We start from the raw sequence: 19,500 nt of genomic DNA, 5'->3' as shown, positions 1-19,500 counted from the left end.
TGCCACAAAAGTACTACCCCCCAGTCTGAACACAAGCATCCCATACCCTACCATGATTTGTGTGTGTGTGTGTGTGTGTGTGTGACATGGTCTCGCCATGCAGGCTGGCTTTGAGCTCATTCTGTAGCTCAGGATGGTCTCAAACTTGAAATGATATTCCTGCCTCAGCCTCCCAAGTGCTGGGATTACAGGCATGTGCCACCACGTATGGCTACCCTATTGTTCTCGCCACTTTCTGAAGCAGCTCTCCAGCACTAGGGAGGCAGAAGACAGGATCACTATGAGTCCCAGCTGTGTAGTGACACCTACACACACACACACACACACACACACACACACACACACATAGCCTGAGGTGGCTCTGGAGTGCTCTTTCCTGATGTCTCTGAGGTGTGACCAGAAATGCAGTGAACGCTGCTGCTGCTGTGTGCCGGCTAATGGAAAGGCAGCTCGTGCAAATGTGACGCCGCGTCCTCACTTACCCTGTTCACCCGACTCGGCTCTTCCCAGTCAAAAGGACCATGTATGGGGGACGCTGTAAATCCGCTCAGGACATGGAGGCAGCTGCCACAGTGCAACTAAAGACTCTCATGAGAGAAAACTTGGCAAGTGCCAAGAATGGGGGATGACTGTGTCTGAAGCAAGGGAAGGCAATCTCAGGAGCTCATTCATGAAGACTGAACCACAGAATCCTGAGCCTTTGGATTGTTATTTTTTTTTTTATTATTTATTTATTTATTTGATGACTCGGGATGCCTTAAGGTCAGGTCTGGTAAGGCATGAAGATCTGGGGGTTGAACCACAGCATCCTGAGCCTTCAAGGGGTTCATGGAAATGTGCCTGTAACTCTATTAGAAAAACACGGAGATAGTCACGGTTTCTGACCACACCACAAATACAGAGGGAAGAACAGGCCATGCGCCTGATTCCCCCACCACACCACCAGGCCCAGGATCTGCAAGCCTGGACCCTGCTTTCCCGAGGGCTTCCCTGGGCTTCAGCAGGCGGTGATCGAGCACCCTGCAATGCCTGGCAGGGACCACAGGCAAGAAACCTGAGGGTCACACCCTGCCCGCGTGAGTACAGAGGTCTGGTCCTTGCCTCCTTCCCTGGAACCCTCCGCCTGGCCAAAAGGGAACCAGGCTCAGTGCCGATCTGTGCCTGTAGGAGCTGTGACAGTTAGGCCACCCGTGGCCTCCTCCCAAGAGCCGTGCTGGGCTCTGAACTACGACCGAGTACCTTCTGGAGAGGCCTTCCCTGAGGAAGCTTCCTCACCATGCTCCCTTAACTGACCATGGACCAGTGACTGAAGCTGGCACTGAGGTGGCACCACAGCCTTGGCGAGGGCCCAGGGACATGCCACTGGCCCATGGCAACCTTCATGGCAAAGCCCCACCCGGCCCTCTGCTGCACTGGACTCCCAGACTGTCCAGCACGTGCTGGAGCTAAGGTCCGGCTCATGCACTATGGTGGGGACAGGGAAGCCCTGCGCGCCAGGTATGCCTGCCGCCCGCTCTAGCGGTCCACACCCCACCTGGTGCCTGTGAGCACTGGCCTCTGGCAGCACCTGGGGACCTCTGTGGTGGGACGATCTGAGACCTGATATCATGGTGGTGGCTGGGCACCGTGGCACCTGCACTGTGACATCTGTGAGTGGCCCAGCAGGGCCTTGTCACTTGGTACAAGCAGGGGCCGTTCCAGGCCCTTGCCCTGCTTTCTGCTCCAAGGAGGGGCTTCTCCTCCTCCCCACGGATTTGGGCCTTGGGGTCTATTAGCAAGGATGCAGGTGCTTTGTGTGCTCAGCACCTAAGGGTGAGAACTGCCAGGGGTGCTGCCGCCCACAGAGCCCATCACACTCTCTGGAACCTCCCAACTCTGCTCCGTTCTCAGCTCCTCCCATCCCAAGCCCTCCGCTCCCTCTGACCCACGCCGAAATCAGGACTTCTCCAGGAAGTCTTGGTTCCTTTTAGGCACCTACTTCATTCGGATGAAAGAACAAAAGTGTGCAAAAGACTGAAAATCCAAGCTGTGAAAAATGTGTCAGTCGTGTGCAGTGGTGCACACCTGAAACCTCAGTTACGCAGGGCTGAGGCAGAAGGATCACAAGTGAAGGCCAGGATGGGCAACTTAGCAAGACCCTGTCTCAAGAAAGACAAGAAAGACACAGGGCGCACGAGCGCTCCCAGAGCCCACAGAGTGGAGCTTAGGCCCAGAAGGCACCTGGTGCGTTACGGGCTCTCACACAGCAGCACTGGGCAGGGCAGGCCCTGTGCAGGCGGCACCAAGAGGTGTACGTGGGTATTCCCCCTTCTCCTGGTACCGCACCTGCTTAACCGGAGCCCTTCTGTCCTCTTTAGAAAGAAAAGTGGCCTTGCCCATGTGAACGGGGCTTCCCTTACATAACAGGAACCTGAACACAACCAACCAGTAATTCCTTTCTCCCACTGCAGGTTTCTCCCCACGCACAGATTCGCTCCCAACCCACTCCATGCTGTCTCTAGCTGCCAAATCCTGCAACCATTTAATCTAGAAACCAGCTAAATACATTCCTTACGTCATTTGTGGGAACAGTTTGGGGCAGAAGGGCGTTCCCTTTGCCTTCAGATGCTTGTCCTTCCTGGGCCTAATTTTTCTTAGAGACATGAGGAGCACCTCACTGCTTGCTGCCAGGGACCCCCCGCAGGGGCCCAGTCACTGAGGGCTCCCAGGGCTGCACAGAGCAGGGCAGGCAGTTCCAGGGTCTGAGGATGTGGCCAAAGCCCTGCCCTACCAAGCACCAGCTGGCTCACTTTCCTGCACTCTCAGGGGCTGCCAGACTCAGTATCCAGCCCAGTGCAAAGGGACAAATGTCAAATGTGACATTCTGCAGCCGGCGACTAAGCTGTAGTCACTGAAGCACCAACAGGAATAAACTGAGTGGCCTTGGTGAACTCTGTCCCAGTCAACCCGGCTGGTGCAGGCCGCTGCTCCTGGTGGCCCAACAGAGCTCTGAGCCCTGTCCCTTCCTGCTGGTCCCTCCCTCCCACTGCCTCTCCTCTCTTCCTCAGCTGCCAAGCATCTGCGATCAGGTGAAGTTGCTGGGGCAGGGACACCAGGACCTCCGAGATGGCTCCTGCCCTGCCCTGCCACTCCACACCCAGCCATGCAAGTGCCCTTTCCTCGTGGTGGGCCTGCGGGGCCCGTGGGGCGATGAGGACGCATCGCCCACTGCGCACGAACCTCAGCACTGCGCTGCGGCCAGGCGAGCACCGCGAGGAAGGTGAATGACGTGTGTCTTTTACTGTAGTATGTACTTAAGACATTTCAATAGTCAGCACATTTAAAAAAAATCATATCTCATATTGCATGCAGGTCCATACATAAAAATTTAAATGCAAACATTTACAAAGTGAAAACATACGAGGTACTTTCCCTCTTTCCATACTAGATTAAGAAGAAGAAAAAAAAAGAAGGCTGAAGCGTGAACAAACTCTGAATGTTCCTTTTTTCAGACAGTAGCTTGCTGTGCAGTTTAGGCTGGCCTTGAACTCACAGCAACCCTCCTGCCTCAGTCTCTCTAGTTCTGGGATTACAGCTGTGCACCAGCAACTATGTGGTAGCCACTATGACAGCCACTATGTGGTAGAGCAAGGAATGAAGGGGACCAAATACCCAAAGCTACTTTTACTCATTCAGTGTGGCTGAGCATGGTGACACAGCTACCTGGGAGGCTGAGGCAGGTGGGTGAAAGCTCAAAGCCAGCCCCGGCAACTCAGCACAGCCTTGCCTCAGAATCACATTACAAAAAAAAGGGCTAGGGATGTAGCTCTGTGATGGAATGACTGCGTCACACATGCAGGGCCCGGGGTCCACCTCCCCGCAGAGAGAAGCACGTACTTTTTACTTTTAAAAACTGTTTCCTTGGTGCAAGAGCACAGCATGAACGTTTCCCAAATGAAAGAGGCCACCTTTTGGAGCAGAGCGATTGGTACTGATCCCCCCCAGTAAGTGCAAGGCCGGGCACACACTAGGGGTGCGGGAGAAGCAAACGTGGGGGCTACAGGATGCTGTACAAAGGCCTGCAAGCGCTGCCTATAGCTGCCGTATTGCTGCTGTCTCCAGACTGAGGTCTCGTCTCTGGCGCTGGGGAGGGTGCCCAGGGCCTCATGCCTGCCAGCCAGGTGCCTACCACAGAGCCGCACGCCCAGATCACCTTCACCCCCCGTCAGGCACACAAGTTCTACCTCGAGGTGTGGGGTCCAGGTTGTGCCAGGGTTAGGCTGTTGCCCTCAGTGCTCTCTGGCTGTGTAGGGAAAGCCCGGTCCACAGTCCCTGAAGGCTGCGACACAAGGCCGCAACTGAGGGCACTGGGCTCACTCCTACTCCAGGGCAGTAACCGCCAACCCAAGAGACAGGACGGTTCTCCCATCAGGGAGGCTTGCTGCTTGGCCTGTCTTGGTTCTAACTTCTCAGGGTCCGCTCAGCTGTGGACTTTTGCCTCAGACACGCCCTCCACTTCCTGCACCCCTTGACTTGGGAAGGATCCAATAAGCATGGGCAGTCCAGAGAAGCTCTGGTCTTAGCGCCCAGGCAGCTCTGACTTCCAGAACCCCCTCAAACCACACTGCACGCTGCCTTTCATTTGTGCCTTTCCTGTACGCTCGCCCACAAGACAGGGCGCTTGGCCAGCTCCCAACACCGAGGCTCCACCTAGAAGCCCAAAGGGCTGAGAGGCAGAGCACCCTGTGGGAATATTAGTGTCCTCGGAGGTTTGCTGACGACATTCGCATACCAGAGCTGGGGTAGGGCACAGTGGGGAAGCAGCTGGGCCATCTGCTCTCTGACCACTGTGGTGGCAGAGCCAGAGGCTGCATGGTAGGTGGGACCTGCAGGGACCCAGGAACCATCTCGTCTGAATACTGGAGCAAGCCAACAGACCAGGCTGGTCTACAAAGATGCTTGCTGCTATATTTTTCTCTCAGCGTAAAATGAGAAGGGGCCCAGGCCCAGGCAACAATGCATCTGAGGTAAGCCTTTCCGATACATTTAGAATGGTGGCAAAGTGCGCTGCTCTCAGCTGGAAGCCTGCCAGGGGCTTGTCTGCAGCCCTCGGGCCAACACTGCCTGGTGCTCTGGGGCTGCTCTGTCCCCGCAGAGTTAGAAGCTGCCGAGGGGCTGGAACCCAGGATGGCTCCAATGTGGCCCAGGGCTGCACCTGTGCTCTCCTGGTCCCCGCTCTGTCTTCTGCACCCTTGCTCCTCCGGCAAATGCCACATTAAATACCTTTAGAGCTGAACTGCTTTTGCCTCCCTCTCTGCTTCCTCTCTTTTTTTCTTAAAGGCCCATCCTGAACTACAGCTTGCTGCAAAGTGGTCACGGCACAGAGGAGTGGCTCCACCTCCGAACCCCTCTGGACGCTGGGGTTCTGCTTGGCTTTAGACGCAGGCTCCCACATGTACATATGTCTCCTATTGAAGCCAATGGGACTCTGACAGCATCACCACTTGGAACTTTGCTTTTTTTTTTTTTTTTTTTTTTTTGTGGAACCGGGGATTGAACTCAGGCCCTTCGCTTGCCAGGGAAGCCTATACTCCTGCTGAGCTATCTCCCCCGCTGTTTTTGGTATTTTAACCTAATAAAAATCTCACACCTTCCACATATGTATTCATGGACTTCCTTTTCATTCTTTGAAATGCAGACTGCAGCTCTGTGTAGCCCTCGGGGAGAGCAGCAGATCAGAGCTGTGGGCTAGGTGCAGTCACAGCCCTGCAGATGCCCACATCCCCGTCCCTGGCTCCTGAGGGCGCCCACACAGCACAGGCAATGCCACCACTCAATCATGAGGTTGCAGATCTGCCTAAGGGGGGCCCCGAGACAGGAGCTCATCCTGGGTTGTGTCTTCCAGGTGGGCCCAGCAGAACCAAAGGTTCCTGTTAAGAGGGAGGTGCAGGGTGCAGGGTTAGGGTCAGAGATGATGTGACTCTGAGGCAGTGGTCAGAGTAACACGAGGGCTGCAGATGCCTCTAGAGGCCCTGCAGCGGGCTCTTCCCCACCACGCCCAGGACCAGCCTCCAGGACCCCGAGGAGTCACTGAACAGGGCTCTCCATGGCCGCACAGCAAGTAAACACAGGCTTACGGCAGCGGGGACACTGGCAGCCCCCAAAGGCCACTTCCTCTCAGGCTGGCCCAGGGTGATGCTGGGGTGAGGCCCAGAGGGGATGCTGGTGTCTGTGTCATAGGCAGCTGAGTTTATAGAAATATTCTGGGCAGCCACATGGGGCAGCCCTCAAAGGAGCTGGTATAGGAGACGAGATGCCTCACCTTGCAGCTGTGGGAGAGATAGGTACCTCCCTGAGGGCCAGACCTCTAGGCCAGAGGTTAAACAAATGCGGCCACATACCTTGCTCTGGACAGACATTAGGGATTGGTTTTCTAAGTAGGTCTCTATCACCTTGAGAAAATCAGGAAGAGTCACTAACCCAACCCCCTACAGGAAAAACCCCTGCTCTGTATTCACTTGCCCATTTAACCTCAATTTAACCAATTTTACCTGAACAATTAATGCGTTGACCACAGTTTTGTCCACCTTATGAGTTCTCAAGTTCCTCACCTTGAACCCGCCTCACCTCCTGAATTTGCTCTATAAAAATTCCCAGAAGAAGCAGGTTCCAGGGCAACCCACTTGGTTCGTGTCTGTCTCGCCTCTCTCTCCCTTCCCCTCACTCCCTCTGTCTCGCAGAAGTTTTCTTTCCCTTAAATATATTCTGCTCTTAACCTCTGTCATTCCTAAAATTCCTTCTTTGGCTTTAGAGACCACAATCTCAGCTCACGTATGTTTCAGGCTGGGAGTTTCTTTCCTCTGTATCAACAGGGTGCCGGAGTTGGGTCCTGCAGTTGGGAAACGCTTGCTCCCCTCTCCTAGTTTAGGGACCTTGGTTTTGTTGTATTAGGTTCTTAAAGCCAAGGCTTTGGGCAAACCCAATCCAAAAGCAGAGTGGGCCTGAGGCCCAAGAGCATTGTAAATCCAAAAGTCCCTGGCAAACTGGGATGAGCTGGTCACCTCCACCTGTGGCTGAAGAGGTCTCACTGGGGAGCAGGGGCTGCAGGGCCATCCGCACAACCACAGCGCAAGAATGTACAGCAGCAGGCATGTGGTGCACGTGTGTTATCCTAGCTCTCTGGGAGGCTGAGGCAGGAGGGTCACAAGCTTCAGCCCGGCATGGGCTACTCCATGCAGTGACTTAATGAGATCCTGCCTCAAAACAAAAAATAAAAGTTTGGGGGACATGGCTCTGTGAAGGCTCTTTGTTCCCAGTACTGCAAAATAAGAAAAACAAAACAAACAGGAAAAAAAAAAAAGGACAAAGGTAGAGGCCTCTTGCACATTCTGCTCATGAATAAGCCACAACCTCTGGCATCCAGCCGATGCCCTCACCAGGTTCTGGAAACCTCACTGTGGCCTGCATCAAGAAGGGACAGTCCTCATATGCCACAGGGAAGATCCGGGCCTCCATGAAGCAGCCTGGGCTGCAGAAGTAGGAAGTGGGCCTACCACTCACAGGGCTGCTGCTGTAGGCTGGCTGCAGGAGAGGCACGGGTAGCAAAGCGTCTGTTGTCCCTGCCTCCCTGGCCTGACAGCTCCCGTCCTCTTGCCCCAGCTCTGGATCCCTTGCTCCAGGGCCACTGGTCAGCAGAGGCAGCCTAACTCCCAAGCTGAACCCTGGTCACCCTTGAGCCAGACGCAAGATTCCAATCTGACCACGTTCCTGTGTCAAGCCCGTCTGCTCTTTCTTAAGGGAATTCAGGGACAGGTAAGTGCGCAGGTGTGGTGGCCCTGGCTGCACCTATGTGGGACTTCACAGGCAATGTAGCAGCTCCCGGTCCCAATCTGGTGTGGAGCTGAGGCTGCAACACTCAGGGAAGGAGCTGGGGACAGGCAGGGGAGCTCTGACACCTCCACCCAGGGCCACCTCTGGCAGAAGCAGGGCAGGCTGCCCAGGGTGTCCCTGGGAAGGAGCAGAGGTGTCTGCACCCTGGTCACCCTCAAATCTCCAGTAGCCCCAGCCCCTCAGGGTCAAAAATCCAATCCTCCACACCCCACTCCTCACACCCCACTGCAGGTCACTGCCTGCACTTGCCTCACATGGGCACCCCTGCGAGTCCTGCACACTCTCTCTGCGCTGGGGTGGGCCTCTGCTCCTCCTTCCTGGCCTTCGTTTGGCCAGGGCTTGTCTTGAGGGCCACTTGGCCCTAACTGGGGTCCAAGGAAGCCCATACCCCCATCCTTCGATGCACCCCGCCTAGGAAATGGCAAGGCTTGCTTTTCCTATCCAAAGCTGGCACAGGCTCGGGGAACGGGGTCCCCCGAGGAAAGCTGCCCCCCCCACCCCCACAGGGCAGGTCCCACATTCCAGAGAAGGCTGAACTACCAGGGACTTCTGGGGTCCCCCACTGTGAACCCTAGAGGCCAGGGCAGGGAAGGCTGGGAGCTGTGGCCTCATTATCAGCTGGCTGTGCCTCAGTTTCCCTATCTGTCCAGAGGTGAGCTCGGAGAACCCACTTCCGGCACCCTCCTGGTGCCCACAGCGTCTCCAGATCAGGTCTCCAGATCTGCAGGCCCCGCCCGTGCCTCCCCAAGCCCATGCCGCTTTGTCTCTGATGCCAGCAACAGCTTTGGTGGGGGGATGATGAGGCCCGATCCGCCCTCCCTCAGTTTCCTCTCTGCAGTCCCGGGCCTCGTGCAGACAATGGAGCCCGATGGGACATCCTGGGGGCGCCGGGAAGTTTCCTGGCGACTGCCGCTCTTCCGGTAGGAAGCAGCTAACACAGCCTGGAGGCCACTGCCCCTCTTTTGCTGCAGTGATGGCCGGAGCCGGGGGCGCCCCAGAGGGGGCGGCTGGTCTTGTGACCAATTCTCTGGTCCCAGCGCCGCAGCGGAGACACCGGAGGTTCCCGCCCAGCAGAGGCCGCGCTGCTCCCCGGAGGGAGCAGGTGGGGGCACGGACTGAGGCGGAGACCCCGGCCCGGAAGGACCATGACCCGCGACCCTGCACCCCATTCGGCAGCGGCCGCCTGCCGTGTAGGTCCCCGCATTCGGCGCAGGAGCCGCCGGATGGAGCCGCCCGGCCGCGATGCGCTGCCCCCCGCCCCTCCCCCGCGCCACTGAGCTCACGCTCCACGTCGTGCAGCTTGGCGCGCTCCTCCTCCAGCCTGCCCTTCAGGCTCTCCGCCTCGCTGCGCAGCGCCGCCAGCGTCTCGCTCTCGTGCAGCCCGTCCGTGGCCATCTTTGGGGACAGCGGGAACAGGGACCGGGCATGAGCCGCGGGGACCGCAGCGCAGGCCCCGCCCCCACCTGTGCCCACGTGCCGTGCTTGCGCAAACCGTGCGGGAGACGGGAGAATCTTGATTTCTCCGGGGAAACAGGCTTTGAGACGCGGCGTGAGTCGGTGGACACTAGAGGTGCAGGCCGGACTGGGCCCTACTCGGGTCTCCCCGCTCCCGGGAAGCAGCGACACTGCCCCTCACCCCGGCGAATGCGCAGACCCGATGGAGAGCACGGCCGGGTGTGCCCCCCAGAGCGGTGGGGACCCAGATGCGCAGGGACCGCGGCCGGGCTCCGCCCGCTGTGCGCATGCGCACCCTCCCTGCAGCCCCAGACCTAGGGCGGAGCTGGGCGCCGAGCCCTCGGGTACCCAAGGTCTCCGCAGTAGTTCAGTCACCAGCAGGCGCTCCACTGCCAGGGTACACATGATAGCGTGTGCAGCGATTCCCGAGCACAAACCGTGGCCCCTCCTGGGTCACTCATGGAGAGGTAGGAGCAGGGTGGCCCCTGGGTGGCACAGGGAGGACACCCAGAGGAGTCCTTGAGGCCGCGGGTACCTTGGTGCCTTCCACAACAAGGCGTTCAGGTGACACCCACAGTCACGAGCACAGGATTCCCTGGCCGCGCCTGCGCTTCCCTGGCCAGGGCCACCGGGCCGCCGTGGGGTGTGTGCATGGAAAGTGTGGGTCTGTGGGCTCCGGGCAGTGGCGCTCCACGCCTACAGGTCCCTTCCCCCAGGGTCCTGGGAGAGTCGGCCCTAGCACTTGCGTAGGAACTTAGCCACACAAGGTTGCAGAGCCGCGGGGTCTCTCTCGAAGTGAGACGGCGGGATGTCACAGAAGCCTGGGCTGTGCGTGTTCTAGCGGGATCTGGTCCATCAAGGGACTGTGTCGTCACCTCCTTCTAGGGTCACCTTCAGGACCTGGGCCTGTCCCCTCCGCCAGACAACAATGAACACGGGGACCCTCCAGGCGGGGCTCGGAGTATGGGGGACCCGCGGTCGGGATTCGGGGCTGCTCCTGCCGCAGGGGCAGTCGTTCATGAAAGAGAAGTACAGGATTAGCCAAAGCTGGAGGGACAGGCCCAGGTCCTGAAGGTCCCACTTTCGGTCTGCAGAACCAGGTCTAGAACAAATGTGCTGCTTTCTGCCTGGCCTGAAGAGGCATTAGAACCAGCACCATGCACCAAGCAAGCCCTGCTCCTTTGCACACACAGCACTGCACCACAACGTGAAGCTATTTCCCTTTGGCCTAGCGGACAGAGTGCTTTACCACTTCCTAACAGGTGGGGGCGCTGCTCGACTGCAATGCTTAGCCCAGTTGCAAATTCTCCAGACAAGACCCATTCCCAGGGCTGCAGCCACACTTTGCACGAAAGCCCGTGCGTGGCCGCCTCTAGGGTGGACTCGACTGCCTGAGTTCCATTCTGTTCTTGGCCCTCCAGAGACATAGGATCGAGGCTGCGGGAGCCTAGTTTTGCTCAGGTTGCAGTAGGGGAAGGCTCATGGGCTGTGTGTGCAGCCTGGACCATGCAGAGGAGGGCCCTGTGTTTATCTGCCAGTCTTTTAGCTCAGTTCCTTGCTGACCAGACAGGCTAGAGATAGTAAAGAATGAGTTGGGCCAGACACAGTGAATGCAAACGATGCAGATGCCACTAGCATTCCTGTCCAGTGGAGAGCAGAGGTGGGGACAGCAGCAGGACTGACACCAGGCAGCCCTCAAAGAGTGTCTGTCCCTACCCTGGGGTGTTCTGTTCTCTTGCCACACAGGGCTCTGCTAGCAGCTTCCAGGGCAGCTCATCTGACCTGGGGCTTTCTCACCACCCTCCAGGACTGGCAATGCCCATTTGTAAGAAGTGGCACTTACAATTTCTGCACATGTCGAGCAGTAGCTGAGTTGCTGGGATTTCTTGAATACCGGTCTCAGGGCTCTCTGTTTGAAGCATTTGTCACAGGAGCCAAACACATTCACTAAAAAGGTCTGGTCACACATCTTCCTCCTCAGTGAAGCTGGAAGGAAATAAGAGGAGAGGGTGTGAGCAGGGCCTCTGGGCTTGGCATCCTCCCTGCTCAGCGGGTGGGTGCATCGACCCCTGTCTGAGGCAGGGAGCGCATGGTGCTTATCGTCATGCAGGGGCCAGAAGGCCATCCTCAGCGGCTTGCTTTGGCAGCTGGTGGCCCTCTGGCAGCGCCTAGTCAGCTCCAGGTTTCTGGTGGAACTTAATGGGTAATGGAAGCCATGATGTAAAGCTTTTAAAAACATTCCTCCCTGGGGTGCAGGGAGATAGCTCAATGGAATAAGTGCTCGCCTGGCAAGTGCAAGGTCCTGAGTTCAATCCCAAAAAAAAAAAAAAAAAAAAAAAAGATACATTGGGGGCCAGGGAGATGGCTCAGTAGAATAAGTGCTTCCCTGGCAAGCACAAGGGCATGAGTTCAATCCCCGGTTCTGCCAAAATAAATAAAATAAAATAAAAACATTCCTCCCAGTACAAAAAGGCTAACAGACATGCAATGAAAGGTTCAGCACAGCTGGCTGTTTGAGAAATCAAAATAGAGACACCGAGCTTTCATCTCCCATCATGAAGAAATCCTATGAAAACAATTGCTAGCGAGGCAGTGTGTGTGTGTGTTGGGGGAACTCTAAACTTTTGGGGCTGTTTTTGGCTTGTCATATCCAATACTTTGAGGCAAGAAGGACCTGGAATACTTTTTAATTGATGAGCCATTTCTAAAGCAACCACCCAAGGACATTTTGACATAATCAGCCCAGCCGGGAGTTTCTACCATGGAAACCAGTGAGGAGATTCCTCTAAAAGTGAAACCTGACCCGTTTGACCCAGCTATTCTTGGGCGTCTTCCTGAAAGAGTTAAAGGCATCAGATTACAGTGATATCTGCATACCCGTATTTAATGCAACACAGGTCAGAATGGTTAAATTCAGAAGCAGCAAACAAGTAAATGAAGACAGTGTGGTTTGCACACACACTGAATGCTGCCTGAATGCCTGCCTCCGATGGTTTGTAGGAAATGGATTCACCTGGAGACCATAATGGTAAACTGAGTAAATGAGAATCACACGCGTAGGTACTGCCTGGTTTCTCTTCTATGATGAACCGAAAATATGCGTGAGTCACGTGGAGGAAGATGGACGCGCGCTGCGAGCATAACGGGAGGGGAAAAGAGCCACAAGGTCAGCATGGCGGGCTCTGTTCTCTGGAGAAACCCGAAACAAATGAGACATAAAAGCTCCCATGCGCTCTGCAGCTGGGAACGGGGCGCCGGCAGGGGTTGGGAGCGGAAGGGAGGAAGGCAGGCGCCAGGGCGAGGTGGCGAGCCCACGGACGGACGCGGTCAGCCGGGGGCGCTTGGCCAGCCCCTAGCGGCGGGGGGCCTCCCCAGAGCGAAAGCCGTCCTGCGGCCGCGACGCCCCCTAGGGTGACGGACCGCACCTCCCTCTTAGCACAGAAGGTGGTCTCCTGATTCTCGCCTGCCTTCGCACTGGGCGTCTGGATGCCGCCTTTCACCCAAGCAGAGTCACCTAAGCTCTCTGCCTTTTACTTTCTCAGAGGGGAATGTGTCACTTCTTACCCTTTCATTTGTCGCACCAGAGGGGACGCTGTAAGGCAGCGATGCCGGCACAGTACCTCCGTGGGGGCACTTTCCTGCTGACTTGGGCTTACGCGTGCAATCCTCTCAGCAGCCACAGAGGCCTTGCAGAGAGCTCCCGCGCCACGTGGGTGTGCAGCAGGGTCCGGCACTTTGCTGCTGTTAAGCCGGCGCTTTTCCGTCTGGCCTGGCCCCCCTCGCCACGTGTTGAAGGGCCAGACCGTGCAGAGCTGCAGAGCGTGCGCCCCTCTTGCCCCTGACGCAGGCATTCAGCGCGGCTCTTCAGGCTGCAACTCGGGGCTCCAGTTACACATTCAGGAGCAGTGATCAAATTACGCGGCGGATGTTTCAATTTAAAACATAAAAGATGCAGGCTGTCGCCCTGAATCTCCGCCAGCATGCCCCCTTGTCTCAAACGCCCTCATCCCCTGTCCCTGCCCGCACGGAAGCAGGTCTGCAGCCCCCTGCCAGCGCCCATGTGGTGTGCGATGGCCCGGACGGTGAGGGCGGCTGCCAGGGGCGGCGCGACAGACCGGCATCCCGGAGAGCCTGGCTGTGTCTGCCTCCTCCGTATTCCTAACCTCTGTCTGGCACCCCGACACTCTTTCCGGCCTCTCCCACCGTTACAGTGACCCTGGAGGGGAAATGACCTGAACCAATCTGGGACACCAAGGCAGTGACAGCAGCCTAAGTGGGGACCCTCAGGAAAGAGGCCTCGGGAGCAGCAGGCAGTGGGGGAAGCCTGGGAGAAGCACGTTTCAGTTGATGGGGAGGAGGGAGGGGGTTGTAGCGATGTGTCTTGCACTCAGCACATTTTTAAAAATGTGTTTGCTGTATTTTATGATTATACTTTGTATACTGATAAAATTTTTTTTCTTTTTTTTTTTCGTTTATTTATTTATTGTGTGTGTGTGTGTGTGTGTGTGTGTGTGTGTGTGTGTGACCAGCTCAGCCCACCAGGGGGCGGGGCTGGCTGGCATGTGGTGCTGGGGGATTGAACCGAACCGTGGTCCCTGTGCTTTGCTAAGCTTGTTCTAAGTAGGTGCTTCAGACCACTGAGCCATCTCACCAGCCCCTATACTGATAAAATTTATCGTTAAAATTAGAACTAAAAAAGGAGCATAGGTCAAGGGCTTCCCCTGTGCTGTTCTCCTACACACCCTGTCAGCGCAGTGGGCTTCAAGTCAGGCCAAGGACACCCGGTACAAGATTAGGAGGGCCTGGCACCTGGGATTATCCGGCCACATGGTTGCAGAAGTAGGTCGGGGAGAGTTGCCGGGGACAGGAGCCTGATCTGTGTGGGCAGCAAGGGAGGAAGGGGTCAGCTGAGGACGGCAGGAGAAGCAGGCGGAAACGCTGATACTCCAAATGCGCGGAGATGCGCTCTCCTTCCCAGCCTGAATTTTTACATCTTTCCTGACCCTAGGAGCGGCTCGTGCTGTCCAGGAAGGGAGGGGCCGCCGCAGCGCCCCCCACCTCCCACCCGCGCACTGTCTGCGGATTGAAATTGTATTTCGTGCACTGCTTTGACCCTTCTGCTTGCTTAGTGCGGTGTTCACTGCCGTTCCATGTTCTCGGGGCCGCCTCTGCTGGGCTGGGATCAGACCCAAGGCCTTGAGCAGGTCCCCTGTTTCCCAGTGTTCGGGGGAGACCCCACCCCTGGAGGTGGATCTGCCCGAATCACAGGCATGCACAGAGTGATCTAAGGGGCTTCAGTGTCCTGTGTCCGCCATCGAAGAAGGGGAAGATAAAGGAGGGCAAGGAATAAGTCATCGCCAAATCCCCAGCCCCCCAAGGGCGCTTCTCCCTTGTCGAGGTGTGCCCACCTTGTGGTCAGCGGTCACACCGATCCGCTCACTGTGCCTGTCTCTGTCCCTTATTGCTCTGTCACAGTCGTGACTAGTTGTTATGCTCATAATACCATCAATAGTACTTTTCTCTTGAGAGAAATTTTCCCTGCTACAGCAATGCTTTGTGGGCATTTTGAGGAGAAAAAGGTCAGAGGCCTCTGGCTACTTCCTTTTCCACAGAGCTTCCTCTGTCAGCACATACAGATGGGCCTTTCCGGGGGAAGCCGGCAGCATCACTCTACACCACGGGACACTGTGAACTATTAGAGTGAGCTCCCCTCGTTAGAGGAAAAAAGAACTGAGCCAGCGCTTTCCTCAAAAGAGGAAACCCTCACAGCCGAAGAGCCACGAAATGCCCTCCGTGGCACTAGTCCTCTCAGATTGCAAATCAAAGGCTCGGTTGATTCTGCTGCCCACCCCCAGGACACCTCGAGTCGGAGACCAGGTGTGGACCGGTACGCAGTGCTGGCCCAGCTCCGGGGAGGCCCTGGGGTCTGCCCCCAGGGCTGCAGAAGATTTTACCAGGCCTCGAGGAGAGTGGGGCAGGCCGTGGGGACCAGAACAGCCCAGGCCGCAGGTGGCTGGGAAGAGGGGCAGGTGCTCTGGGGGGCGGGGGCTCCCCGAGGCCCAGCGCATCTCCTTCTGGGCAGGTGCTCAATCCAGATCCCTCAGACAGCCGCGTGCTTGCGATGTGCACCTGAGGAGAGGGGCAGACGGCACCCCCGAGCCTCGCGTTTCGCAGTGCCCCGCTGTGCCACCAAATGTGCTGTCCACGCCTCCTCCCAGCCCACTAGCTGCACCCGAAAACTTGGACCTCGTGAGGAGTCAGCTGTCCCCGCTTCTACAACCAGTTCATAAACCGGGTGTGGTGGCACGCACCTGTGAGACCAGCACAAGGGAGCGGAGGCACGAGGATCACCTGCTCGAGCCTAATCTCGCTAATTAGCAATTTACCACGACCTTGTGCCCAAATAAAAAATGAAAACAGGCCTGGCAGCGTAGCTCGGTGCAAAGGCCTTGGGTTTGATCCCCAGTACTGAAGCAAAACCAGATGAAACAAAAGGAAATGGGACTAAATGATTTTAAAGATGTTTAGCTCATTTTCTGATGCCAGAACCAAGATAATTCAAAACAAAATACCTTATTCCAGAACAGATTTATGTAGATGAAAGAGCACAGAACAGGGCAGGGACACACAGGGCACAGGAAGGCCCGGGCAGGGACACAGGGCCTGTGCACTGGGTGGCAGCCAGCACGTACCTGACTGGGGTCAGCTCTGTGGAGAGGACACCGAGCCGGGCGTGAAGGTGGAGCTGCAGCCTGCAGGTGCAGAGTGGGCCGTCTAATCTCCTTACCTGGCATCTGGCTCAGCTGCCTCTCCCCCCTCAGCACCAGGTCGTTGCCCTGGTATCTGTTCCTCCTGGCTGCTTCTGCCCATGCGCGGGCCAACACCCTCCATCCCTGGGTCCACCAACCCATGACCACTTGGTGAGTGACCCTTCCTGCCCTGTGACGTCAGGTAGCCACCTCCCCAGGAGCTGCATAGATCAGGGTGATCCAGAGGGTGGCAGCATCCCTGGCTGAGGTCCCCATGTGAGCTCACCACAGCCTTCCCAGGACTCCCTATCCCCAAACTCTCGCACACCCCAATCACCCATCTCCAGGGGGACATTTTCCTCCTGCCCAGGCCCCTCTCACAACCGATGGTCAGGGCAGGTGAGGACCATGGGCTGGGTTTTCTGGGACTCCACTGGCCAGGATCAGGCTGCACCCCCCGCACCCAGCCCAGGGTGACTGGCAGGACAGGCATGGGTCTGAGGTGTGGCAGCCACTGGTCCCAGTCTGGACAGAGCTCGAGCCCCACACATGGGGGTGGGGCCCCAGCCAGCCCTGCCTAGTGACACAGTCAGGGCACCCACATGTGCTTCCTGTCGTGAGATTTCCAAATGCTGTCAATGAGCAGTGACAGATCCACCAGGAGCCCAGCACTGCCAAGGACAGCCCTGAACCCAGCCCTGAGGGGCTGTCCTTTCCCACGGGGAAAGTCTGGTCTGACTCCTGTGTCTGTGTATTTGATTGTCTGAAGGACTACTGAGCTCTAGCTCCACTCTGACATGGGCACTGCATTGAGATGAACTAGAGAAGGTCATTTACAGAATGAAAAGACCCCACTGTGTGTTGCAGGATGAGGTTTGTCCCAGCCACACACCGCCCCCGCTCCTGTGATGTGTCTGTCACAGTCATGACTGTCACCCAGGGCCCTAAAGACCCAGGGGCCAGGATTCCTACGGCCAGCAAAGCAGAAAGGGACGGAGTCCCAGGCACAGGCCAGCAAGCCTCATGAAAGGTCTTTCTGGGACCCGAAGGGAAGGTTGGGGGCACAAGCAACAGCTAGTCCCCATAAGCTCGGCACACGGGTTTCTTCCAAGGAGGCTCTGATATAAGCCTTTACTTTTTAAACATTTATTTATTTAGTGTGTGGCCAGCTTAGCCCACCAGGGGGCGGGCGGGCTGGCATGTGGTGCTGGGGGATTGAACCGCGGTCCCTGTGCTTTGCTTGGCTTAGCTTGTTCTAAGTAGGTGCTTTAGACCACTGAACCATCTCACCAGCCCCCCTTTAGTTACTTTTATGAGGAAATTAAAACTGTATTGGATGCTGATAGAGAAAAATCAATTAGGTTCACTTTGTTTTTATTTTTTGTTTTTTTGCGACAAAAATTCAGGCTGGTCTTGAACTCACTATGTAGCCCAGGCTGGCCTTGAACTTTTGGTAATCCTTCTGCCTCAGCCTCCTTAGTGCTGGGATCACAGGCCTGGCTTAGGTTGCTTTTATAAACTTGGTTTTGAAAGAAGTTTTTGTGTGAGGAATACTAGTGAATCATTGCGATGACTCTGTTGGAGGACAGAATAGCCTGGGGCACCTGGGAGAAGCTGGAGCCCTCCAGGAGTCCCGTAGAAGCCCCGGGAGAAGACTCCTGGGGACAAGGACTGTGCAGCCACAGCAGCCACCCCATGAGGACAAGGTGATGCCCAGAGCCTGTCCCCAAGGCCTTGTTCTGGTCCCTAGAGGCGGCGCAGGAAGCCCAGCTTCAAGCTGCTGGGGATCTGCAGTAGCTCCAGGGCATGTGGCGAGGCGCTGAAAGGGAAGGTGACAGGGAACAGGAACTTGGCGTCCACCAGCAGCTGCACGGAGCCCTTCCGGTCACGTAGCAGGGTCTGGAACAACAGGGGGATGGTGAGGATGAGGCCAGCACTGCCTGCCTTGCTTGGCCAGGAGCAGGTCATGCGGTGGCTCCCGCTCCAGCCAGAGAGCCTTTCAGGGTCTCGGGGGCCAGGGGACCCTCTTGGGGGCCAGGCCACAGGATGTCCTTCCCATAGGCAGAGCGACGGTCATCCCTCTCTGTCCTCATGGACCCTGGGCACCCATCTCCATGCCACCTCTGCCCTGAGTCCTCTTCCTCTGCTCAGAGCCACACTCTCTGGCCCCGGGACCCCTTTCTACTCATAAAATTATGTGGGCTCCAAAGCACCTGTGCATGCTGGAGGAGCTGTTGATAGTTACCCAACTAGTGACTAAGCCGGAATCTATTTGCATTATTAAGTCACTAAAGCATTAAGCTTGGTGCAAGGTAATCCAGCACTCTCCAATGAGACCCTGGTGAGAAGTGGTGTTGCTTCACCCTCCGCAGCCCTCCTCGACATCCAGCAGCACCCAAGCTGTGCCTAGTAGAAGCCAGAGCCGTCTGGCGTCCGTTCCCCCGGCCACGCTGCAGCTTATCTGTACTTTGCTTTGGACAAAGCAGGGCTGTGTGACTGCCCTGGCAGGTCTCGAGGACCCCAGGGATCCTTGAACTTGGTGAGAAACTCAGGATCAGAGAACCAGATGGCCCCGACAGCTCCCAGCCCGGTCTGGGCCACCCAGTCTCTCCCGCTGGACGTGGAAGATTCTGAAGCGCACACTTCTGCTGCCTTTGCACGTTTCGCAAGTGGACTTCACTGCCAGGTTTCATCGCGTGAATTCTGAGCAGTGTCTTGCACCACATGTAGCAAGAAAGACGAGAGGACGCAGCCTCGAGCCTCACCTGCACCTTGCGCACGAAGGACGGGGTCACTCTCTTCTCGAAGTCGTCTGTGGGTGTGTAGGAGTTGAGGATCTTTATGATCTAGGAACATGGTATGGCCCAGGGTTAGACCGCTTGGCTGCACCGTGCTGCTGGGGAAGTCCAGATGAAGCCAGGGCAGAGTGCCCAGAAGGCAGCAGCACGGGCCACCCCGGGGGCAAGGACGTCCCATCCCTATGTGCTCCCCTCACACACGATCTGTGTTGGGCCTGCAGGGCAGTGGCACATGCGTGCTTGCCTGTGAGGGCCTGAGCCAGTGTCTGCTAGGGGCTGAGCCGGCGAAAGGGGTATGGGACGCTCGTGTGCTCTGCAGGGAGCACGCAGTGAGGCGCACCCCCCTGGCTTGGCCTGCAAAGCCATGGCCACTGTAGCGACCTGTCCTCGAGGACCCAGGAGGACACCAGTGGGCCCCATCACCTGCACAGCGGACAGTGAGCTGCAGCGCTTGGCAATCTCCTCGGCGTCACTGTCTGTGATCTTCTTGACCTGGAGCAGCCAGGCCACCTGGGAGAGCGGCTCCAAGGTGTCCTGGGCTGCGCTGGCCTGCAAGTTCTTCTCCTTCAGCCACTCCTCCAGGTAGCTGATGTTGCACCTGCGTGGGAGCCGCGGGCAGCGTGCATGTG

At 57.0% G+C, this 19,500-nt stretch overlaps 2 protein-coding genes across 5 annotated transcripts in view; both read right to left on the bottom strand.

Moving 5' to 3' along the window:
* Nucleotides 1-11,443, bottom strand: part of Gnb5 (G protein subunit beta 5) — a 21,265-nt gene extending 9,822 nt beyond the window's left edge. Inside the window, exons 1-2 of one of the 3 annotated variants that reach the window (XM_004639049.2) lie at nt 11,168-11,443; nt 9,153-9,264 (exon numbers count right to left, since the gene is read on the bottom strand). In XM_004639049.2, the coding sequence (XP_004639106.1) occupies nt 9,153-9,264; nt 11,168-11,293 (238 nt within the window). In that variant the 5' untranslated portion in view covers nt 11,294-11,443. Of the gene's footprint in view, nt 1-9,152; nt 9,265-9,361; nt 9,593-11,167 lie in introns of those variants that run through there. The other 2 variants (XM_023724090.1, XM_023724091.1) reach the window with 2 other exon arrangements.
* Nucleotides 11,444-17,508: 6,065 nt separating this feature from the next.
* The window catches only part of Myo5c (myosin VC), a 72,881-nt gene continuing 70,889 nt past the window's right edge, over nt 17,509-19,500 (bottom strand). The window contains exons 39-41 of one of the 2 annotated variants that reach the window (XM_023724085.1): nt 19,295-19,469; nt 18,839-18,919; nt 17,509-17,972 (exon numbers count right to left, since the gene is read on the bottom strand). In XM_023724085.1, the coding sequence (XP_023579853.1) occupies nt 17,820-17,972; nt 18,839-18,919; nt 19,295-19,469 (409 nt within the window). In that variant the 3' untranslated portion in view covers nt 17,509-17,819. The remainder of the gene's footprint in view (nt 17,973-18,838; nt 18,920-19,294; nt 19,470-19,500) is intronic. The other variant, XM_004638989.2, reaches the window with a different exon arrangement.

This window comes from Octodon degus, unplaced genomic scaffold (genome assembly GCF_000260255.1).
Source record: "Octodon degus isolate 3935 unplaced genomic scaffold, OctDeg1.0 scaffold00105, whole genome shotgun sequence".
NCBI lineage: Eukaryota > Metazoa > Chordata > Mammalia > Rodentia > Octodontidae > Octodon > Octodon degus.
Note: the sequence above shows the minus strand (reverse complement) of the source record. Positions and strands in the feature narration are given on the sequence as shown.